The sequence below is a fragment of the Onychostoma macrolepis genome, chromosome 24, assembly GCF_012432095.1.
Source record: "Onychostoma macrolepis isolate SWU-2019 chromosome 24, ASM1243209v1, whole genome shotgun sequence".
Lineage (NCBI taxonomy): Eukaryota > Metazoa > Chordata > Actinopteri > Cypriniformes > Cyprinidae > Onychostoma > Onychostoma macrolepis.
Window position 1 is genome coordinate 17,924,780 of NC_081178.1, and position 20,876 is coordinate 17,945,655.

Here is a 20,876-nt window from a genome sequence, read left to right on the forward strand (position 1 = left end):
TCAAATGGTTCAGGTCATACTTAGAAGGGAGAAGTAATTATGTGAGTATGAGAGCATAAGTCTAAGTGGACATCCATGACATGCGGAGTCCCACAAGGCTCAATTCTTGCACCACTTTTGTTTAGCCTGTATATGCTCCCACTAAGTCAAATAATGAGAAAGAACCAAATTTCCTATCACAGCTATGCTGATGATACCCAGATTGACCTATCCTTATCTCCAAATGACTATAGCCCTATTGACTCCCTTTGCCAATGCATTGATGAAATTAACAGTTGGATGTGCCAGAACTTTCTTCAGTTAAACAAGGAGAAAACTGAAGTCATTGCATTTGGAAACAAAGATGAAGTTCTCAAGGTGAATGCATACCTTGACTCTAGGGGTCAAACAACTAAAAGTGCTTTTATCAAGAGCTGATAAAATGTAAAAACTGTAACTTGAATGCAATGTAAGTCGCTTTGGATAAAAGTGTCTGCCAAATGCATAAATGTAAATGTAAAAGTCAAGTCAAAAATCTTGGGGTGATTCTGGAGACAGACCTTAGTTTTAGTAGTCATGTCAAAGCAGTAACTAAATCAGCATACTATCATCTCAAAAACATTGCTAGTATTAGATCTTTTGTTTCCAGTCAAGACTTGGAGAAACTTGTTCATTCCTTTATCACCAGCAGGGTGGATTATTGTAATGGTCTCCTCACCGGCCTTCCCAAGAAGACCATTAGACAGCTGCAGCTCATCCAGAACGCTGCTGCCAGAATTCTGACTAGAACCAGAAAATCTGAGCATATCACACCAGTCCTCAGGTCCTTACACTGGGTTCCAGTTACATTTATGATTGATTTTAAAGTACTTTTACTCATTTATAAATCACTCAATTGCAATTGCACGCTCCCTCAATACTTGAGACATCTGTGGCATTGTGCTGTGTGATAAAACTGCACATTTTAGAGTGGCCTTTTATTGTGGCCAGCCTAAGGCACACCTGTGCAATAATCATGCTGTCTAATCAGTATCTTGATATGCCACACCTGTGAGGTGGATGGATTATCTCAGCAAAGGAGAAGTGCTCACTAACACAGATTTAGACAGATTTGTGAACAATATTTGAGAGAAATAGGCCTTTTGTGTACATTTCTTTTTGAGTTCAGCTCATGAAAAATGGGGGCAAAAACAAAAGTGTTGCGTTTATAATTTTGTTCAGTGTAGTATTGCATTATGAACAGCCAGATTAAATATTGCACACAGGTAAGATAATCGTATACAATATGTTGCATTAAAGCACTGTTTAGTATCACCTACTGATATTGTATTTTACTGTAACTTCCTCTTCTTATACAGTACATCAATAGCAAATACTCACCAGCAAAGACAACTGTTGCATTTATTATTTTTTATTTTTTTATTAAAACCATACAAACATTTGTTTTAATCTGATATAAAAAGAGCATTCAGACTTTGTTCCCAGTCTAAGGGTGCTAGGCACCGTGATTCTATTTTGATCACCTGTTTGAATGTAAGACAGGGCACAGGGATTCCTGCTTAATAGAGTAGGGTATTTATACTAATTCTGACCCCTGATGCCTAAACTCTTAACTACAGTCTACAGAATGAATATGCATTTACAAGCATAAAAAACAAATGTAATAACTATTAAAAACAACAACAAAGCAACTAACATTGCTTACACGTCACATTTCTCAATGCCCAACCAACAGAATGTAGTGATCCATGTAACATGTGAAGTCACAGGACTCTTTCCATACACAATTTTTTCTCTTCAATTCCTTAAAAAAGAAACATAAAAAGAAGAAGAAGAAGAGGGAGAAGAGGAAGAAGGAGAAGAAAATGGCAGTGTCTCTTTTGTATGGACAAGCGTTAATAAGGCACATACCTTAGGCTCAAAGCCTCTAGTCCTTTTAAAGAGGAATATGTCATACCACTTCTGTGTTCAAAAGATGCTGATGCACAACTACGGAATATTTTCAAATAACCATACAAAAACAAACAGAACCTAATTACGAGAGTACACCTTTAAAAACTATACATATGCAGGTAGAAACTGCAGGATATTTTTAATACTGCTAAAAAGTCTCTTAGCTCTTATAGTGGAGCTCTTATAGTTGTGTCTTGGTGTTTATAAATTTTCTTATTCAGAAGTGAGGAAGGTAGAGGTTTTTTAATAGATAAGCAAAGACAGGTTGATCTAAAAAGCCATGGCATAAATGAGATCTCACTACAGATTCACTGCACTGCTGTGACAAAAACAGCACACAACTGACTGTTGTAAACAAGATAAATAAAATTACTGGTATATTTAGATAAATTTAAACATTAATTGATACCATTGCTTTCAACACATTTTGGCCACAAATAAAAAAAAATTAAAAAAAATTACTTGTGCAATAAGCAACATGTTGAGATTGACTAAAATGACCACAATGTTTTTTTTTTTTCTTTTTTTTTTTTTGCCATGTAATGCATTGCTTAACAGCAGCACCAGTCATTAACAATATGATCAAAATTATGCAAAATGTAATTTTTTCCAGTATAAAAAATGAAGAAAAATATTAACATTTATTTACAAGGATATAGTCAATATAATCAAGATAGTAAGTGATCAGCTCTAGCATTTTGCTCTACACTTGTCATACCCTTAAACAACAAAGTGGTCCCTCTTAATTGCCATGTTGGGAAAAACTGGTCAACAACATTTGGTAAGACTTATATTATAATCACTGCAACATCTCTGATATAAGACACTTAAAAATACATTTAGAATAATCAAAATATGACACTTGGGCCTGTTAAGAGTGATATTCCACCCTGTCTTGACCTGATGACAGTTAAGTCTGTGCATATTCACACCATTTTTATAGTATGCAATGCACTCAACAACAAAGATACATAATACAATGAGTTAACCTACTCAATTTAGTGAACACTGTGTACACTTAATAAGAAAATTATCATGCACTTGTAGCGACAATGTACAACAAAACATAAAAATATCAACAACAAGACAGAGAATACTGTTTCAATGTGATGAAAAGAAGACCAGTGTCTCCATCTGTCATCATCATATAACAATATAAAAGAAGGGCTTTTAAAATAGCCTCTATTCCAGAAATGGAATGGATTTATTGGTCACTGCCTCTAGGAAGATAAGACAGATTCAAGATTGTGTACCAACTCTTTGTCAACATCACCTAATAAACTATTTTAATAAATATAAAGCAATAACTTTCTTTCTCATCCCACTTTACATTACATACACACAAGTCTGTTAAATTTGTCTTATCTATAACAGCGTAACAATTTTTGGAGGGGGAGTGCACAGATTACTGCATAATAGCCAGAAATTTGCTCTCTTCTGCGAGGGTGGTGAGGAGGGAGCTCATGTCACCAATAGCCATGTTGTTAGTGCCTGGATGAAATGGAGCTGAAACACGGGGAGTAGTCAGCCGAGAGGAAGTTCTAGACAGACCCTGGAAAAAACTGGGACTGATTATGTCAGACGCCACACTACCCTGCTCATAACCATCCTCAAGGATGGAACAAATATCTAAACCAACATTATCTAAGACACCTAGGCTTTCTTCTACTGTACTGGTCACCTGATCAACCCCAGGGGACAGAAGGGCCTCAGAAGGTGTTTCTGTCTCAGCTGTCAAGGACGCCATTAAACATGACTGTGCTGTATCATGAGAAGACGAAGTTTTGGACTCTGACATGTCAAAACACTCAGCAATAAACACAGGCTTTTGTCGCTGGATAGAAGAGCATGTGTTGGTTTGAAGGTAATCATCTGCCTCAAGCTTAAGTCCTGAAACCTGATTTGCAAGAGAGCAATTGGTGCCATTTCCATTTCTCAAGCTTTGCTGCTGGCATGAATGTGCATTATGACCATTGATAACCTGCTGAATGAAGTAGGGTTGTGTGTGATATAAGCCTCTATGGCCACTATTGACAGGTGGGTGAGTCAAAGGATTTTGGGCCTGGTGAGGCAGTTGTGTTGCCGGAGAAAAGCTGCAGTTAGCTGGTCTTTGCAACAAAAGGTTGCTGCTGATTTGATGTGTTATTGTTTGATTTTTCACGAGGTTATTTTGGGATATAGCTGTCTGCTGGGTACAGCTAGGACGGAGGGGGCCCAAAGAGATATGAGAGAAGTCTGGTCGACCAAAGTTGTTGGGCCTTGATTCCAGTTTGGAGTTTGAAGAAGACTCAGTCTTAATGCCTGGATTTGTCCTGGGCTGTTGTTGGGATGGCTTTGCAATTTGTTGATGCTGCTCTGGATGTATGCATCTGTAGTTCATACCTGCCATGTGTTCTACACCATCTCTACAAAGAGTTGAGTGTTGATCCACGAACTCTGTATGCAGTTGTTGCTGCACAACCATGTTTCCAAAGCGACCAAAGGCGTTGCTCACTATGCCACTCTGGTCTGAACATCTTCCGCACCTCTGAGACTGCTGCCTGGGAGGAGAAACATCAGCACTACCAGAGGTCACTTCATTCCACTGGATAGGCATTATATCTTTACTACTGCTTTCCCCTTCTGTCTCCTCCTGCTGCTGTTGTGGGATGAGGAAGTTCTGGACATATGCAGTACCCTGGTCAAAACTGGATCTATGGGGACTGGAATCACTGCTATGGTTGTCTTGGTTGTGATCCGATTCTTGATCTTGGGAATGAAGATACTGCACCAAGTCATCTGGCAGAATGTCTTCATCAACATGTAACAGAAGACCATCTTGGTCCATTGCCAAGTCCTCAAGTGCTGATTGCTCCATGATGCTAGGAGGGCAAGGCGAGTGTAGACTTCTCTGAAAGATGTAGTTCTGGAAGATCAGACTGTTATTTTCTCCATCTAAATAATGATTACCAGCAATATGGGGTAATGAATTCATGTTATTTAAACTGCTGAAACGCTGTAACTGTGGCAAACCAAAAGCACTAGTATCCCGTGTGCGCACAGGGTCACTGGCTCTTCTATCACTATTCCCTGGACCTTCAACAGGGTACAGTCCCCTTCGTTGATACACTGCTTGACTGCCATGTAAGTTGTGCATACCATCACTACAGCGACGTGGCCTGACCAGTGGTGGTAGTGTAAGTTGGCCCATGTTCTGTTTATCTTCCGTCAAAGCCAGACGACTCTTTAGGCTCATGTGCTCCATGTTTGGCAAGGGTGTGGGAGGAGGCCCACCTGTAGCAGCAGCATACTTGGCCTTCAGGTGATAGTGTTGAGCCGGAGTGAGGTTGAGAATACCTCTTGCCCCCATCTCACTTCCTCCAATACCTCCACTTCCACTGTACACCATCCCACCTGAACTTCCTCCACCTCCACATTGGCTGGCTTCACTGGAGCGTCGTGAGGCATCAGTGGAGATAGGGTCATAAGAGTCAGTGGCACTGAGATTGTGAATATGCCGATGGTGGTTGTGCTCAGACTGCGAGGCCTGGCTAGAACGGCGGCTGGAGAAGCAGGGGGAGATGCCAGAGGATCGACGACTGCTGCTCAGGTAGGCCGAGCTGGTGTTGCTGCCACTGCTGTCCCGGCGTTCACGCAGCAAATTTAACACCGTCAGCTCTGTGTTGGACGGCTCAGGACGTGGAGGAGGCTGGGGAACCCCCACAGAACTACTCCTACCAAGGCATGAACCTAATAATGAGAAATACTCTTATTAGGTGAGGTTAATGTTATCATTACAATGCAATTATAGTCATAATTAGACATTAATGGGTAAGTTCATCCAGAAAGGAAACTGTAAATAAACTGTAAATAAAGTACAAGAAATAATGTACACAGATTGTATTTTGTGTCACATCTTATTAATCTTGATTTCCTCAAACCTGTCCTGATTTCTCCTTTTATGGTCTGAAAAAGAAGGCTATATGGCATTTAAACATCAGGGTGAGTAAATGATGACTTAAATTTCATGTTTGGGTGACCTAACCCTTTACATGTGTAAAGTTCAGTATATTGAGAAAGCTCTGAAAGTAAGGATGTATTTGCACTAGGCACAGGTGTATTGTACCATGCCCAAACATGATTGTACCCCCTCCCTACTACCCTGCTGCATTCCTATTGCACTTTAATGTTTCGGGCCTGAGCACGTCTTTATGAAGCAACTGTTTTGGAGAAAACAGGATCAAAACACTCTCACTCAGCATAACAGAATACATAATGTTAACTCTGTGGCTTATTATTTTGAGCCATTTGGTGTGTGGTGACACATGGTCATCTCACAGGCGTAAAATGTTTAAAAAATCTTTGTAGATAGATTTGTTAAGAGATGTTGGTTAAATGGAACAGCTGCATAATTGATGTCATGCGTCTTGGTATTGTTAGCGCTCATACTATATGAACCATGTCTGAGCCCACCTCTTCAAGCGGGCCAGGGAACACTAGTTAAATGAACTGGACTTTGGGGGTCAAACGTGCTCGGGTATGCTTCAGATTGCCTAGTGTAAGTACACCCTCAGACTTACCCTTTCCTGTGAGGGCAGGCAGGGCCTGGCCTTTAGGGGGCGGTGTTGGGGACATATGTCCTAGCCTAGGCACAGCTCCATTCACCTGCCTTAACCTCTCCATCTTAACATGCTCCATCCAGCGTAGGGGCCGTCCTACACTTCGACGAGTCTGCAAAGCTAGTGTTGCCGCCGTGGTTGTTGCAGTGGATACTGTAGAGTCCATAATGGGGGCATCCTCCTCTTCTCCCTCTCCTTCCTCCTCCTTCTCTTCATTTCCCTGGTCCTCAATCACTGCCTCCTCCCTCGCAAGCCCAATGCTGTTCACAGCAAGCTGGACTCCACGGCCGATATAGGCGCCGCCGGTGGACTGGTCACTGCTGCATGAAGACTGACCGCCAGTGCTTGGCTGAGACGTCTAAGAGGGGAAGAGAAGAGAGACCATATATTATATATTTTATTCAATTTATCACAAAAAAAAACAATCCTGATCTTCTGGCATATTTTTACAGGTGAAATAGATGAATGCAATGAGGAGTGTGAAATTCCATGTTGACAAAATTTCTCATATTCTGGCATGTAATAACACCTAATAGAACCTAGGTCTGCAACCCTACTCCTGGAAACCCACTGTCCTACCTGTAATTTTCAAACTATCTTGAAGACCTTGATTATCTGGTTCAGGTGTTTGATTAGGATTGTAGCTAAACTCTGCAGGACAGTGGATCTCTGTAAGGGTATATGTAGTTAATGTCAGCAATAACACTTTTAACACATTTTTATGCCAAATGTATTTTGCTGTCTACATAAAAACACTCTTTGAATAATGTTCATCTCAGCTTTTGCACAGAATGCAAGCTAAAGTGAATCACAGAAGTGTGAGAAACCAGTTTTACCAGAAGTAAATAACCAACAGTGGAAGTAGAGGTAAGCTTGTTTGCCCCATTTTAAGAAAACAGGCCACATGGACAATGGTCACCCTTTAGAGTTATTGGGTCCTAATTAGGTTGTTGTCTGTGTTGCAAATGGATAATGGCTGCTAAAGAATAAGCTGTCTTGTTAGTAGTTGTGCAAAAAAAGCTTGAATTTTTCTTTGTGATTACAGTGAGCAGTTTTCTCAACATTTATCTAAAGAATGAACCGGAACACAATGAAACAACAAGTGCAGGCACAGCTCACTGATTTAAAACCAAGTTGCAGAGTCAAATACACATACAGGTACTAGAGGTAGCTTTATCATGCAAGCTCATATAATACTTATGTGACCATAGGAAACAATATCGTGACAACAAAGTATGCACCATGCTACAAATAAAACAACGTTACAAATAATAATGTAAGAGATGACATAATGCTGTTGACCACTGACTGAATAATTGTTCCAGATGGCCCAGAATTGAAAGGACAGAATGAGCAGTGAAAAAGGAAAAGATCAGACCTATAATGATATCACCATTCTCACCTGATCACCCACTGTCCTTAGTAAGAGAGGAAAAGTAATGCATGTGGTAGTGGACAAAAAAGATTCAGTTATTAATTTGAACATGCGTGGCAAGAGGTAGCTGGCTATAAGCAAGTATTAGCTGAGCAGTTATGAAACCAGGTAAGGAAGGGTAAACATTAGTAAGAAATGTTTTCAGTTGTTTTTAACATGGAAGGACGCTTACCATGGGCTTCTCTGTTTTGATTGACTTGACTTGAAGACATTCGTCCTGTTTCGAGGTAGCAAGGTTATACTCCCTTTGGTCAGTGATCGCTCTGAGAGGCAGTTGTCCAGGTGACTGACCTTGTCCATTACCTTCAGATTCTCGAGGCTGAGGTGGGGGACGCGGGTATGTATCCCCACGCTGTTTCTTGGTGACATGTGCTTCAGGACCATGTACAGTCTTAACATGTTTCCGCAAAGAGCTGGGATCAGTGTATCGTTTAGTGCAACCAGGGATTTTACACACATAGGGTTTCTGAGAGAAATAAAGAGATAGGTAGTATTGGCATGTTATATAAATAAATGTCTGCTAACTATTTTAACAACTTAAAGTTGACATAATTGGTAATTGCAACCCATTTCAAACATTTGATGTATTTTTTGTGAAAATAATATTCAACAATAAAATCAAGATATGATGTAATTTGAAGTTGAAATGGCTGAAATCAAAACAGCTTGGTGATGTCAGCCAAAATGCAATGTTCTAGAGTAGGAGCAAGTCGTCACATTTTGGAAGAAAAGTGTACTTTCCTAAAGGCACAGTTGTTGTTTTTTTTCTTCTGTTGCAATAATGTGCAATAATTGATTTCATGTTGACTATAATTACTTCTTGTCCAAACCTGAGAGTGTTAGAAGCAAAATACCTTGTTTAATACTTGGTACGTTCATGTGTTTGAATTACCTCATTGGAGTGTGTGCGATTCTGGTGTTTGGCTCGGTCTGATGCATTGGAAAAGGCTTTGTTGCAGCCTTCATGTTCACACACATAGGGTTTCTCTCCTGTGTGTGAACGCAAATGTGTCTTCAGGTTCTCCAGCCTGGAGTAGGCCTTTGAACAGCCTTCAAACTGAGCGAGAAAAGGACACACAGTTACATTGATTTGTTCTAGACAGACCAAGGCTGTTTAAGCAGGTAGCTTCTCAGTTAAACCCACATCAAAAGTTGTCCTACATACTAAAATGAGTGCCTGAAAACAACAACAACAAAAAAATACTAAATATATTTAATATAATTCTCACCGTGCATTTATGAGGCTTCTCTCCTGTATGTCTACGCATGTGCACTACCAGCATGTACTGGGCCTTAAAGGGTTTCTGCTCTCTTGAACATTCCTCCCAGCGACACACAAACTCCTTCTTTTCTCCATGGATGTGATCATTATTTATGTGCTGTGAGAGGAAGAGAAGGTCAAAGTTCATGTTAAAGACATTTATCATGCTATGGTATGCTCTGATGAAAATCTTTTGCTTCCATCTACATTAACAAAGTGTTGTGCATTTCTAAATATGAGTCTGCATCTACTAACCCATCTATTTTGTAGTTGAAATATGCAATGGCATTATTGTGCCACAAGAGGGCAAAAGGATCACAAAATTGAGTCTTAAACAACTGCTCATCAACCCCTTAACCACCGCACACTTTAACACATTAATAATATCTATGTAATATTTTAACTTATGGAAGATATTCAACATTATAAAACTAGGGTTTATACTAACGGAGGATGTCTAGGTTAAAACGTCTTGTCTACTGGTGAGCAGAAGCAGTCTTTAAGGGAACAACATTGAAACACTTGTTTAAAATTAAAAAGCTACCCAGACATCTACATGAGCCTGTCTTTATCTTCAGTGTGTCTTTTGTCAGGCTTTACATGCAGTTTCTATAAAAAATAAAAAATAAATTCTGCCACATAATTAAAAAAAAAAAATGCTTTAATATAAAATAATTATGACATAAAAATCTGAAATTATAACATGTCAAGTCATACTTACGGGATAAAAAAAATTGAAATGGTAACGTAAAAAGTCCAAAATAGTAATAGTAATAAAAATCAAGACATAAAAAAGTCAACATTATGACATAGCCTACTAAATCATAATTATAACATAAAAAGTCACAATTGTAAGATACAAGGCCAATTATGACAAAAAAAGTATGTCATAATAGTATGTCAATTAGTATGTAATAATTTTGACTTTTTATGTCATCGTGATTTACGAGATCATGATCTTTTATATACTGTATGTGGCGGAAATGGGCTTCATGGGATTTATAATCATTTAGTTCTGAATACTTACTTTCAATTACTTTTATTTTATTAGAAAACATTTTTATAATTGAGTGTTTGTGTTTGAATGTTTGTGAAAAGTAATTGTTAAAACAATTTGTATTTTTTTTTTTTTCTGGTTAGTTTCACATGAAGCCATTCAGACATCTGTATGGTCTTTTCTTTCTTTCTTTTCATTTTTTTTTTTTTTTTTTTACAAACCCCTGCTTCTCCTCACACTGTTATTCTTTCTCATTTGTCATCTTTCAATTTCCTTTTCTTCTCTTTTTTCTCTCTCCCCTCTCTCTCTCATCTGCTCAGTATGCTCAGTCTGCTGTGAGTGTGCATGGTTTGTGAGTCTCAGTGTCCGATTTAAACGGGATTTCAAATAAAACCCTGTCACTTCCCATCACTATAGGCCTATGGCCTTGCCATGACAAGTGCTGACAGTTGTGCTACTGTGGCAACTTTCAATCTAAGGCTTCGGGAGGGGTGGAGCAGCAGTGGGGGATGCATTTGGGGTGAAAGATATCGAAAGTTTAGTGAAAGCATCTCTAATGCCAGAGCTTTCCAACTGTAGTCTAGCACCTTTATTCAACCCTCTTGTTGATACTGTCACCTCTGGCTTAACCAAACCCCAATACTTCGTCTCTTCTCTTTCATTTGCCATTTTTCTTTCCTTCAAGCCATCAGTTCCCTGTTGCGTTTCTTATATCTTTCTCTCAACATGCTGCCTCTGCTTAGGTCCTTCTCATTTTCTCTATGTAACCTTTTTTTTTTTTTTGGCTGGCCGTCTCTTTCACACACACACACACACACACACACACACACACACACACACACACACACGTGCGCGCGCAGTGAAGGATTTGTGAAGAGTTGAAGGTTTCAAAGAAAAACACATTTTCATGCAAACTGAGCAGATGAGGTCAACATCTGGCATCCACACAAAGACAACAGTGTGCAGCACTTATGAGTGCTTTTCCTGTCCTGAAGCCATTTGATTTCAAAGGGACAGACACAATATCCTGAACATAAGTGAGCGGGATTAATGAATTCCGAAGCAATGAAGCATCTCCGCAAGAGACAGAAAATCTTGGATGGAAGACAGGGAAGAAAATACAAGAGAAAGACAGACAGACAAGCCAAAAGACAAAGACAAAACAGAAAAAGAAAGACAGTCAGTGAGTTGACTTCCCTCACATACAGAGCAGAAGAGCGGACAGACCAGAGTGACAGCAGGAAGGCCAAGAAAAGGCAGAGTAAAACAGCTTCTAAAAAAAGAGTGAGAGGTGGCAGCAGAGACAGAGAGCAGAGCTCATCCTCTATTCCTCTTCATGACACAAAGGCGGCCTGCATCACAGTCCTCCCTGTCACCTCGCTGCAGTTGCAGCCAAACTTTCACAGAGTTTGGGTGAGGAACATGCACATTTGTGTGTGTGCGAGTGAGTGTGTATGCGCACACTCTATTTTTTGCACTTTTACATCACTAGAAGTCGAAGTCGAACTGTCATTCAAACCTTCCTTTTAGGCAAAGAGTCGAACTTCAATCAACTGTCTGGGTTGATTTTACGGCAAATGATCACCATGAGAATGTCCTTAATTGAGAGCAACTGTCCAACAGACTTCAGTTGATGTTAAAACAAAAAACTTAATTATTTTCACCCATAAAAAAATGGTGTATAGAACTACTTTATAAGGTCTAAGTATATTTCAGTTTTGACACAATGCTTAGCATATGTGAACAGCCAAAGGCATAGCCTTTATACTGTACTTTATACTTTATAGTGTGCGTGAACACAGGCAGTCAACACGTGCACTACAAAGTTTCATCTCTGTCCAATGCCTGTACTATTTCTCTCCAGAAGTTATGACCAATAAAAATGTCTTTTTACCCATTTAAACGAGAGTGTAATGAGTTTTAACCCCCTCACACAAGCACTCATCATCGGGGATGTTCATTGTTACCTTCCCAAATAGTTTGTTGTAGTTTCTTTTTGTGAAACTGTGAAACATCAGGCCGGGCCAGTGTTACCCTGTGGACAAATGCTTGTGTGAGCTAAACGTACAAAGTATGCATGGTTTGAAAAAAACAGGCAGCATGTTTGCAGTACACACATGCTGATGATGAAATTTACAGCATGTGCACTGTATGCATACCATAGCATATACATAAATAATGAATTATACTTTGGGGTTTGCGCTACTAATACAGAATCTTGTTTAGAAACAGACCAGGATGCCATTACAATTTCACAATAGTCAACCAAGTCTCAGTTACTAACTGCTAGTAATGATGTCTTGAGCCATTACCTATGCTTGATGTTATCCTTGAATGTATTTGTCATTTTTATCTGATTCTGATTTGCTTATCCTGATTTAATTGGCCAATGTTCTCTAGTAGTGGCGAAACAATTTACTGAAATAACTGTGTTGAAGAGATGTAAGGTGACTTCAAGACTTCATTATTGTCCAGTTACAGAAACTGAAACACCTTCATTTGTTGGCCAAGAAGAATCAAGAATTCAACAGCACTGCCATATAATATGAATTAATCAACACAGTCCTTTTGGCTTTTATAAGGTGAATATTTAAAAAATCTAATCAGCTACTCAAAATTGTCTTCAGCCCAACTGTCAGCTAGTACACTCAGTTTGTTAGTAACTTTAATACAGAATTCAGCAATGCAATCAGAATGTACATATAATTTCCTTAAACAAGACTGACAAGATTCCCACCTCTAAAAGCACACCAGAAATCTTTGCATTTATGTAGTTGTATAATTAAATTAGCTATAATGCCTAATAGTGGCATAGGATCTTATGCATATGGAAGTTTGGAAATATGGAAATCACAGATTTTAAACAGATCTAAGAATAGTAAATAAAACCCCCAAATTTGTGTACATCCAATTGGATTAATGTATATTTGTCAACACTCGATTTAAAACTACTCTTTTATCCTCCCTTTTATACCTCACTCCAAGAGGGATTCCCTGTGGCATGTGATCCGTCTGCCGGCTCTGTCGCTCGATAATGCGGAGAAAGAGCGGCAGAGAGAGATTGCAACACATCCCTGAATGCTGGTACACTCACTTGTACAAATGAGCTTAATGCTGTCGTGCGTGATGCATGACCTGGCCATGCTGATAAAAGGATGGAAAAGGAAGAGAGGGAAGTGTTGGGAGGGGGGTGACACTAATGCCCTGATGGCCTGATGTAATGGCAATGGTTATTGAGCGGATGATGGCGTTGTTGTAAGCAAGTGCGGCTGAGGCCGAGGGAAATAGACTAACAGGTGCTGATGCTACGCTCGCAGCTCCGAGGAGAGATCTATTCATCTTCGGCCTGCCACGGTACAGGACGACAGCAACCGCTGGGACTCCCAGATTCGTAGAAAAGAACAAGATGCTTACTTTTATTTGTTTGCGGTATGCAAATACTAACACATACACACTGGGGCATAACTCCAGATATACATTTTGTTTTCCTACCTTACCTTAGCAAAATGGACTGTATGAAGTAGAATATTTTCAGATTACTGCTTTTCATCATAGTGCACACATGCATGACTGCCCTAATTTGCAGTTCTCTTAAATTCATCTGTATTGTCTTCTTATCTGGCTAGTTTTTCTAGGCCGTGGCCTGCACCATTAAAATGCAGCCACGCATGAGAAGTGCTTGTTTTCACGGCAATTTCACAAAGCTCCGGGATCCGCAACAGCGTTTAGCGTTATCAAACACACACTAATAAATCATGCTCTCTTTTCTCATGTCAGTTGCTAAAGAGCAATGAAAAAAGCGAGAAAAGCTGACAAGAGGCATAAAAAGATGGAGCGCAAGAGGGAGAGCGAGTATGAGAGAGTAACAATAGTAATGTGCGCGGGGGGAGTCAATTGGCATGTGTAATTCAGCGCAGCCTTTTCATCTCTGTGTAAGATACTCCAGACAGATAAGGTGTCTAATCCTCTGCCTGATCAAAAAAAATCTACATTTTGCCAATTAAAGGGTCCTTGCCAGCAGCCAGATAGGAGTCCGCCTTCCAACTCAGCCCTAGTTTATCTCCCCCAGCAGAGGGAGGAGCACAGAGTAGCTTAAATGTGCTATTCTTACCATACACACACAAGGACATAGACCACCCCACAGCGCCACCATCAGTCAGAACCATGATGAGGGTGGAGGGAGAGATAGAGTCTGAGAGAGAGAAGGATCTGAAATTAACTATTGCCAAACAGCAAATGGACGGGGTATAGGGCTAAATATGACACGAATGAGTTCTCTCAAATGAATTAAAAATAGTATTTTACTACAACAAATTGAATATCAGTTCAACAGTATCAAAAAATTGATACTGTTGTATGATTTTAATGGTTGGATACGGTCGAAGAAGGTCAAGACTTCAGAAGTGGGACAGGGAAAAATCACAGTTTTTAGGGGGGATACAGACATTTCATGTCTCTCTATTTCATTCACCACTGGGTAGCCTGGTTTTAGCAGCAAACCCATACGCATCAGGAACAATAAAGTGCCCCTATAATTTAGAGTACCCCTACTGAGAAGGAGGCAAAGAGAAAGACTGAGAGAGAACCAAGGCACCTGTAGTGGGGGTATAAGGGCCAGAGTGTTTGAAAATACAAAGGAATAAGTAAAAAATAAATAAAGAAAAAGGGAAAAAATTATTAAATAAATCAGCACAAATTGACACCCGGCTGGTTTATGCTGACTGTGTAGAGCAGATAAGTGTGCTAAGTTGCAGAGATTTGATGTTTATCTTATCGAGAGCGCTAAAGCTGTGCCGATAAAAGAGCCCAGCCATGCGTCATGGTGCGAGCATGTTTCACATAGCTGAAAACGCACACCCGCATCACAAAAAAAACTATATTCCAACCTAACATTAGACTGTGATATGTAGGGAAAAGTAAAATACAGCTACACAGAAACAAAATCACTGAGCCACTATGATATTTTACAACATGATTTAACAATATAAAAACTGCTAGCACATCAATGATGAAGTAAATCTATATAAAAGTTTGATAAAACATTTGATGAAAATGTTTGTAATCTTACTTTTTTTTTTTTTTTCTCCAAAAAATCTTATTGAGGTTGTGCAACACGGCGAGTGGCCTTATATTGCTTTGAAATATGGAGATCCAACCCCCCCCCTACACACACACCCCCACACACACCACCCTTTGTTGGATGAGATTCACTGTGGTCATTCACTACACTCATTCTATTACTGAGGAAAGAGTGATAAGAAGCCCATCCCTCACTCAGCTGAATCAGATGGGAGGGACTCTGGAGGCAAATAATTTTTTATTAGCATGTGTCTTCTGATTTAAAAACAGCATAGTAAATGGAAAATCTGAACTGCTGCATAAAATAATTCTAATTAATATGATTTTTCAACTATCCTGCAATGTGACATTATATTAAAACTATTTTAACTAAAATGTTCTGAATCTAAAACAATTATTATATGTTGCATATTTTCAATTTCTTGAGAGACTACATGACATATTTTACTTAAAAAATAAAAAGAATAATCAGTTACATCTCAGGGCCATTTGGTTGATGAACAAAAAATAAATAAAAATCTAAATGGAGAGTAAAAGTTGTGAAAATTTACACATATATGATATTTACACACTGGATTCCATGTTTTATGGAGACTCTCCATAGACATAATGTTTTTTTATACTGTACAAACTGTATTTTCTATCGCCTTATCCTAATCCTACTCTAAACCTACTCATCACACAAAACTTTCTGCTATTTTAGTTTTCAAAATAGCTCTGTATGATTTATAAGCTGGGACCAAAAAAAAAAAAAAAAGTCCCCACAAGGCCAAAATTTACCGGTATTACTATACACTACATGTTATACATATCGTAGGGAATACCAGGCACACACACACACACACACACACACACACACAAGCACACAATATAGGGTAAGTGTAATTAAAAAATTTTATATAAAAAAAAAATAAATGTCTGTGTAGTTTGTCAACTCTGTCAAAGATTTTGCCTAAAACCTAAAAATAATTGTTACATATAGCAAAATGTATCTATATCCCTCTTTCAAAGGCTCAGGCAAGAAATTGTCAAGATCTTTAAGCTTTGAGGACAAGACTTCAAATGTGGGAGGCAGGCCATTCCAACTGGAGGCTTTCAATTATAGATAGGGGTTAGCGCGGCTGCCATGGATTGCCATGTCAGAGTAGGGATAGACAGCCGTGGAGAACTGGGAATCTTTCTATCAGATGCCTTTGGGGTTGGTGTGTGTTTCTTTGAATGTGTGTGTTTGTGTGGATTATAGGAGAAAAGAGTGGTTAAAGAATGGCTGTGTGTGTTGTCCAGAGAGAAATGTTTAAAGGGGACAGTGGTGTATCTTCACAGAAAGTGGGCTTTAATGTCCTTTTACCCTCTGGTTAAGCTTGGGAGTGGCTGTGACAAATGGGATGTCTGAAGCCAAATGTAGGATTTTAAGGTGTTTGTGTGTGTATGTGTGTCTTTTCCACCTATTTGAGAGCCTTATCATGAATGATTCTATTAAGAGACTGAACATTTCAATTGATGAAACATATACGTGGTGTCCACTCACATGGACAAGCTGCTCTTGGGTGTCAAACTCCCTGCAGCAACCTTCCCAGTGGCAGTTGGTCTCATACACCACCTCTGGCTCCTGCTTGCCCTCCTCCTTATCACCCTCCTCTTTCACCAGCGTCATTCCATCCGTTTGCTCCTGCACAAACACATGCAGCCAAATAGTGAGGGCATATTTATTATTTATTTATTCAAAAATACAAATTTAATTCATGCATAACTTGAATATACCTCTTCTATAATGAGCATGGTTTTAATTTCTGATCAATTGCATTCCTAAATGATTTATGATTATAATTGTTAAAAATGTCAGGGTGGTACAACTGTACTGATATTATAATGAAGAAAGCACTGCTCATTAGTGTAAAGTTGAACTCTGGTCAATAGCTGTTTTTGTTGCATCAAATCAGCAATAAAACTTTTATTACAATTAAAGACATTCAGTTGCTTTATCACAATATATTGCTGATAGTGCAAAGAGTCATTTTAAAAACTTATACTAATGTGTGTTACAGCAGCATGAAGGAAATTATTTCATTCTAGGATAAAATTTTATGTGTGGCCTGTTAAATGTGAATTATTCAATAGTGCAGACAATGATAAATTATGTTATTTTGAGTATGTGACAGCCAGATGAGTCCTCATACCTTATTTGTATCATTAACACAATGCTAAACTTCCGCATCTGACATTTGGAATATCTCTTGAGAAAACATTTAGCTATATGTCTTTACAGGGATGTTATTCTTTTTATGAAAGAAAAAAACATCCTATAATGCCCTGGAAAGAGCACTTTTCTTGGTAAGTGCCACAAATTATGCAGAATTGGCAGTTGTTTAGAAGTTCTAGAAGTGTTAACAGCTTTGGAAATAGAAATTAGGATTTGTGAATACAGAGGTCTATTTGGAGAGAAGTTCTTGTGTGCTGCTACATCTGCCTGTCTATCTGTAGAGTACAATAATTGTTGAATAGTATCACTAAACATACCGATCACACTTTATTTTAAGGTTCATTTCTCATCATTAACAAACCATTAACTATCACTTTTGCCTCAATAAACTCCTAATTTGCTGCGTATTAATAATTAGTAAAGTAGTTGTTAAGTTTAGGTATTGGGTAGGATTAGGAATATAGAATATGGTCATGCAGAATTGATGCTTTATAAGTATTAATAGACAGCCAATATGTTAATAACAGGCATGCTAATAAATGACTAGTTAATAGTAAGAATTGGTCCCTGTACTAAAGTGTTACCAGTCTAAATTCAAGAAGATATACAAGGGGTTTGGGGCATTTGAAGACTCAAATCCCCTTTAAATCACTGCTGCACTGTTCTAAATGTATTTCACTGTCTGTTAAGAGAGAGAGAGAGAGAGAGAGAGAGAGAGAGAGAGGGGGAGAGAGATAATGAATGATGACTTCTAAAATTAAAACAAACAAAAAAAAGCTATGGAAAATGCTTGAAGAAAAATAAATAAGAAAAAAAAAAAAAAATACCCAGGTCCATTTAAGCCATCCAGCAGTCATCCAACCATCAGCTATAAGGGGCATTGTAGAAAATGTGTCATCTAATTTTTCTTTCATTTTTCCATTCAGTTAACCATCTGATTAAAAGAAAAACAATTTCCTTCTGAAGCTGTGGAGATCAATGGGGCTTATCGCATCTGAAGCAGTGCCACAACAGGCGACCAAATCAAACACGCAAATAAATAGCTTTACAGTACGTCACATAATTGGTCCCAAAGCTCTTGCTGCGTGTGCATGTGTGGTAACTGTCTCCTTGAGGTTGTGTGAGTGCTTTTTAGCCCTATACATATATGTCTATCAAGTGTGTGTGTGTTTTATATATACACTCTAAAAAATTCTGGGTTAAATACAAACCAGTGCTGGGTAAATATTGGACAGAACACATGCTGGGTTGTTTTCAACCAATAGTTGGGTTAAATGTTTAACCCAATGTTTTAATGTTTTATTCTGGGCAGAAACCCAATCGCTGGGTTCGTCCATATATTACCCAGCGCTGGGTTGTATTTAACCAGTGTTGGTTGTAACGTGTTACTGTAATTAAATTACTTATCCACTGAAAAAGTAAAGTAAGGGATTACTGCTCATTTTTAGGTAATTTAATTACAGTTACTTATAAAGTACTTGCGTTACATACAGTAAATAATTTAAACAGTTCTAAAATCAATATTGAATTTGAAATCTAAATTTAACATCTAAAGATAAAATTGAATGCAGCGTCTTTAACCCTCTGCGTGCCAGCGTGTTCACTTTCAGTTTTTCCCAATTCACAGAGAAACCTTAAATACTCAGATACAGATAAGACTAAAATCAATCGAATCTAAAAAAGGGCCTACTTTTATTTGTGTACACTGACAGTAACAACAAAACATTGTGCTTTTTCAAAATAAACAAAACAAACAGGGTGCACTTTCTACCGTCTAGGTCTCCGTGAGCAACTTTCTACAAACTCAGCGAATATTTGACACAGAGAGATGAGAAATATGTCTATAGAAAGCTTGTGTGTCTACTTTTAAATGAAAGAATTCAAATCGAAAACGAATATTCGATTATATAATCCATATGAAACTAAAGCGAGGAAGGCTACAGTCTTTCCCGTATATGAAACTTGAAGTGTCTACTTTTAAATGAAAGAATTCAAATCGAAAACGAGTATTATCTGATTATGTAATCCGTATGAAACTAAAGCTAGGTACAGTCTTTCCCGTATCTGAAAGCTTGAAGTGTCTACTTTTAAATGAAGAATTCAAATCTAAAACTAATATTATCTGATTAGTTATATATATATGTGTGTGTGTGTGTGTGTGTGTGTGTGTGTGTGTGTGTGTGTGCATGTGCATACCTGCACGCTAATGGTTCTGGGGCTGGGTTGCTCCTCATCTGGTTTGAGTTTGGAGCGTTTGTGCTGCATGGGGTCCCCTGTGCTACTCACAGCCGACTCACTGGTGGGTTTACTCTAGAAGCAAATATTTTAAAAACACATATAAAATATGACCACATAACAATAATCATCATCAAAAATATAGGTACTTATTAGTGTGGAAAGTGTAAGTGTTTATATGTAATTTCATAATTACTTCTACTAGTTTTTAAATATTGTGTACTACTATAAATATAAATATAAATATAAATATAAATATAAATATAAATATAAATATAAATATAAATATAAATATAAATATAAATATAAATATAAATATAAATATAAATATAAAGTGTGCTACTGAATGTACTGACAAGCTGACATTGTCTACTTTTTAAAAGTGTACATAATATACACTTTATTAAGGGTGTTAAGAGACATAGATATGATCATCAAAGTGGCCTTTTACACTTAAGTGGCCTTTTATTTCATTAATATTATATTATCTCTAGTATACTAACTGTAAATATACTAAAATATACTTCTGAGATTTGACTAAATATGCACATTCAGTACAATTAAGCACAATTCTTTTTCACAAGGGACTACTATGGTACATAACTAAAAACTACTATATTACTGTATTGGTATGTCCAAAATGTGATATTTAAAATAGTAAGTATAAATTACCACTGTACTTTAGAGTATAACACGGCACTGTAATGGTACATGCATAATATTAACATGGTACCATTCCTAAAAAAAAGATATTTCTTTTGGTAGTGTAATAATATGCATATATTACAAATCTACTTCAGAGAAAACAAACAAACAACAACAACAACAAAAAAAGAACATTATTCATTGACAATATTTGCTGACATTATTCAAAATTCATTTATTACATTATTCACAATTTCTCCCTAAACAGCAATAACCCCTCCTCTGACTCTATCCACTCATTCACTGCCTCTCTCTCGCTCTCTGCCAGAGGAAGTCCCTTGTGACTGTCCAGAGCCAGTAAAGGAAAAAAAAGCACTCGGTGGGAGAGAAAAAAGTAACATTCCTTGGATGAGAGAGCAGGATTCCTTGGCTCTAAAGGAAGGTTCATTCTGCCAGACTCCTCTAGCAAATCATTTAACTTTGCTGAGCTTTTT

General features: G+C 38.1%; 1 protein-coding gene across 3 annotated transcripts in view; it reads right to left on the minus strand.

Annotated features, from left to right (window-relative positions):
• Positions 1–1,391: 1,391 nt before the first annotated feature.
• gli3 (GLI family zinc finger 3) overlaps positions 1,392–20,876 on the minus strand; it is a 171,654-nt gene continuing 152,169 nt past the window's right edge. For all 3 annotated transcript variants that reach the window (XM_058765221.1, XM_058765222.1, XM_058765224.1), the window contains 7 exons: positions 19,699–19,812; positions 16,831–16,971; positions 9,195–9,344; positions 8,858–9,022; positions 8,138–8,431; positions 6,492–6,888; positions 1,392–5,661 (listed from right to left, as the gene is read on the minus strand). In XM_058765221.1, coding sequence (XP_058621204.1) covers positions 3,338–5,661; positions 6,492–6,888; positions 8,138–8,431; positions 8,858–9,022; positions 9,195–9,344; positions 16,831–16,971; positions 19,699–19,812 — 3,585 coding nt within the window. In that variant the 3' untranslated portion in view covers positions 1,392–3,337. The remainder of the gene's footprint in view (positions 5,662–6,491; positions 6,889–8,137; positions 8,432–8,857; positions 9,023–9,194; positions 9,345–16,830; positions 16,972–19,698; positions 19,813–20,876) is intronic.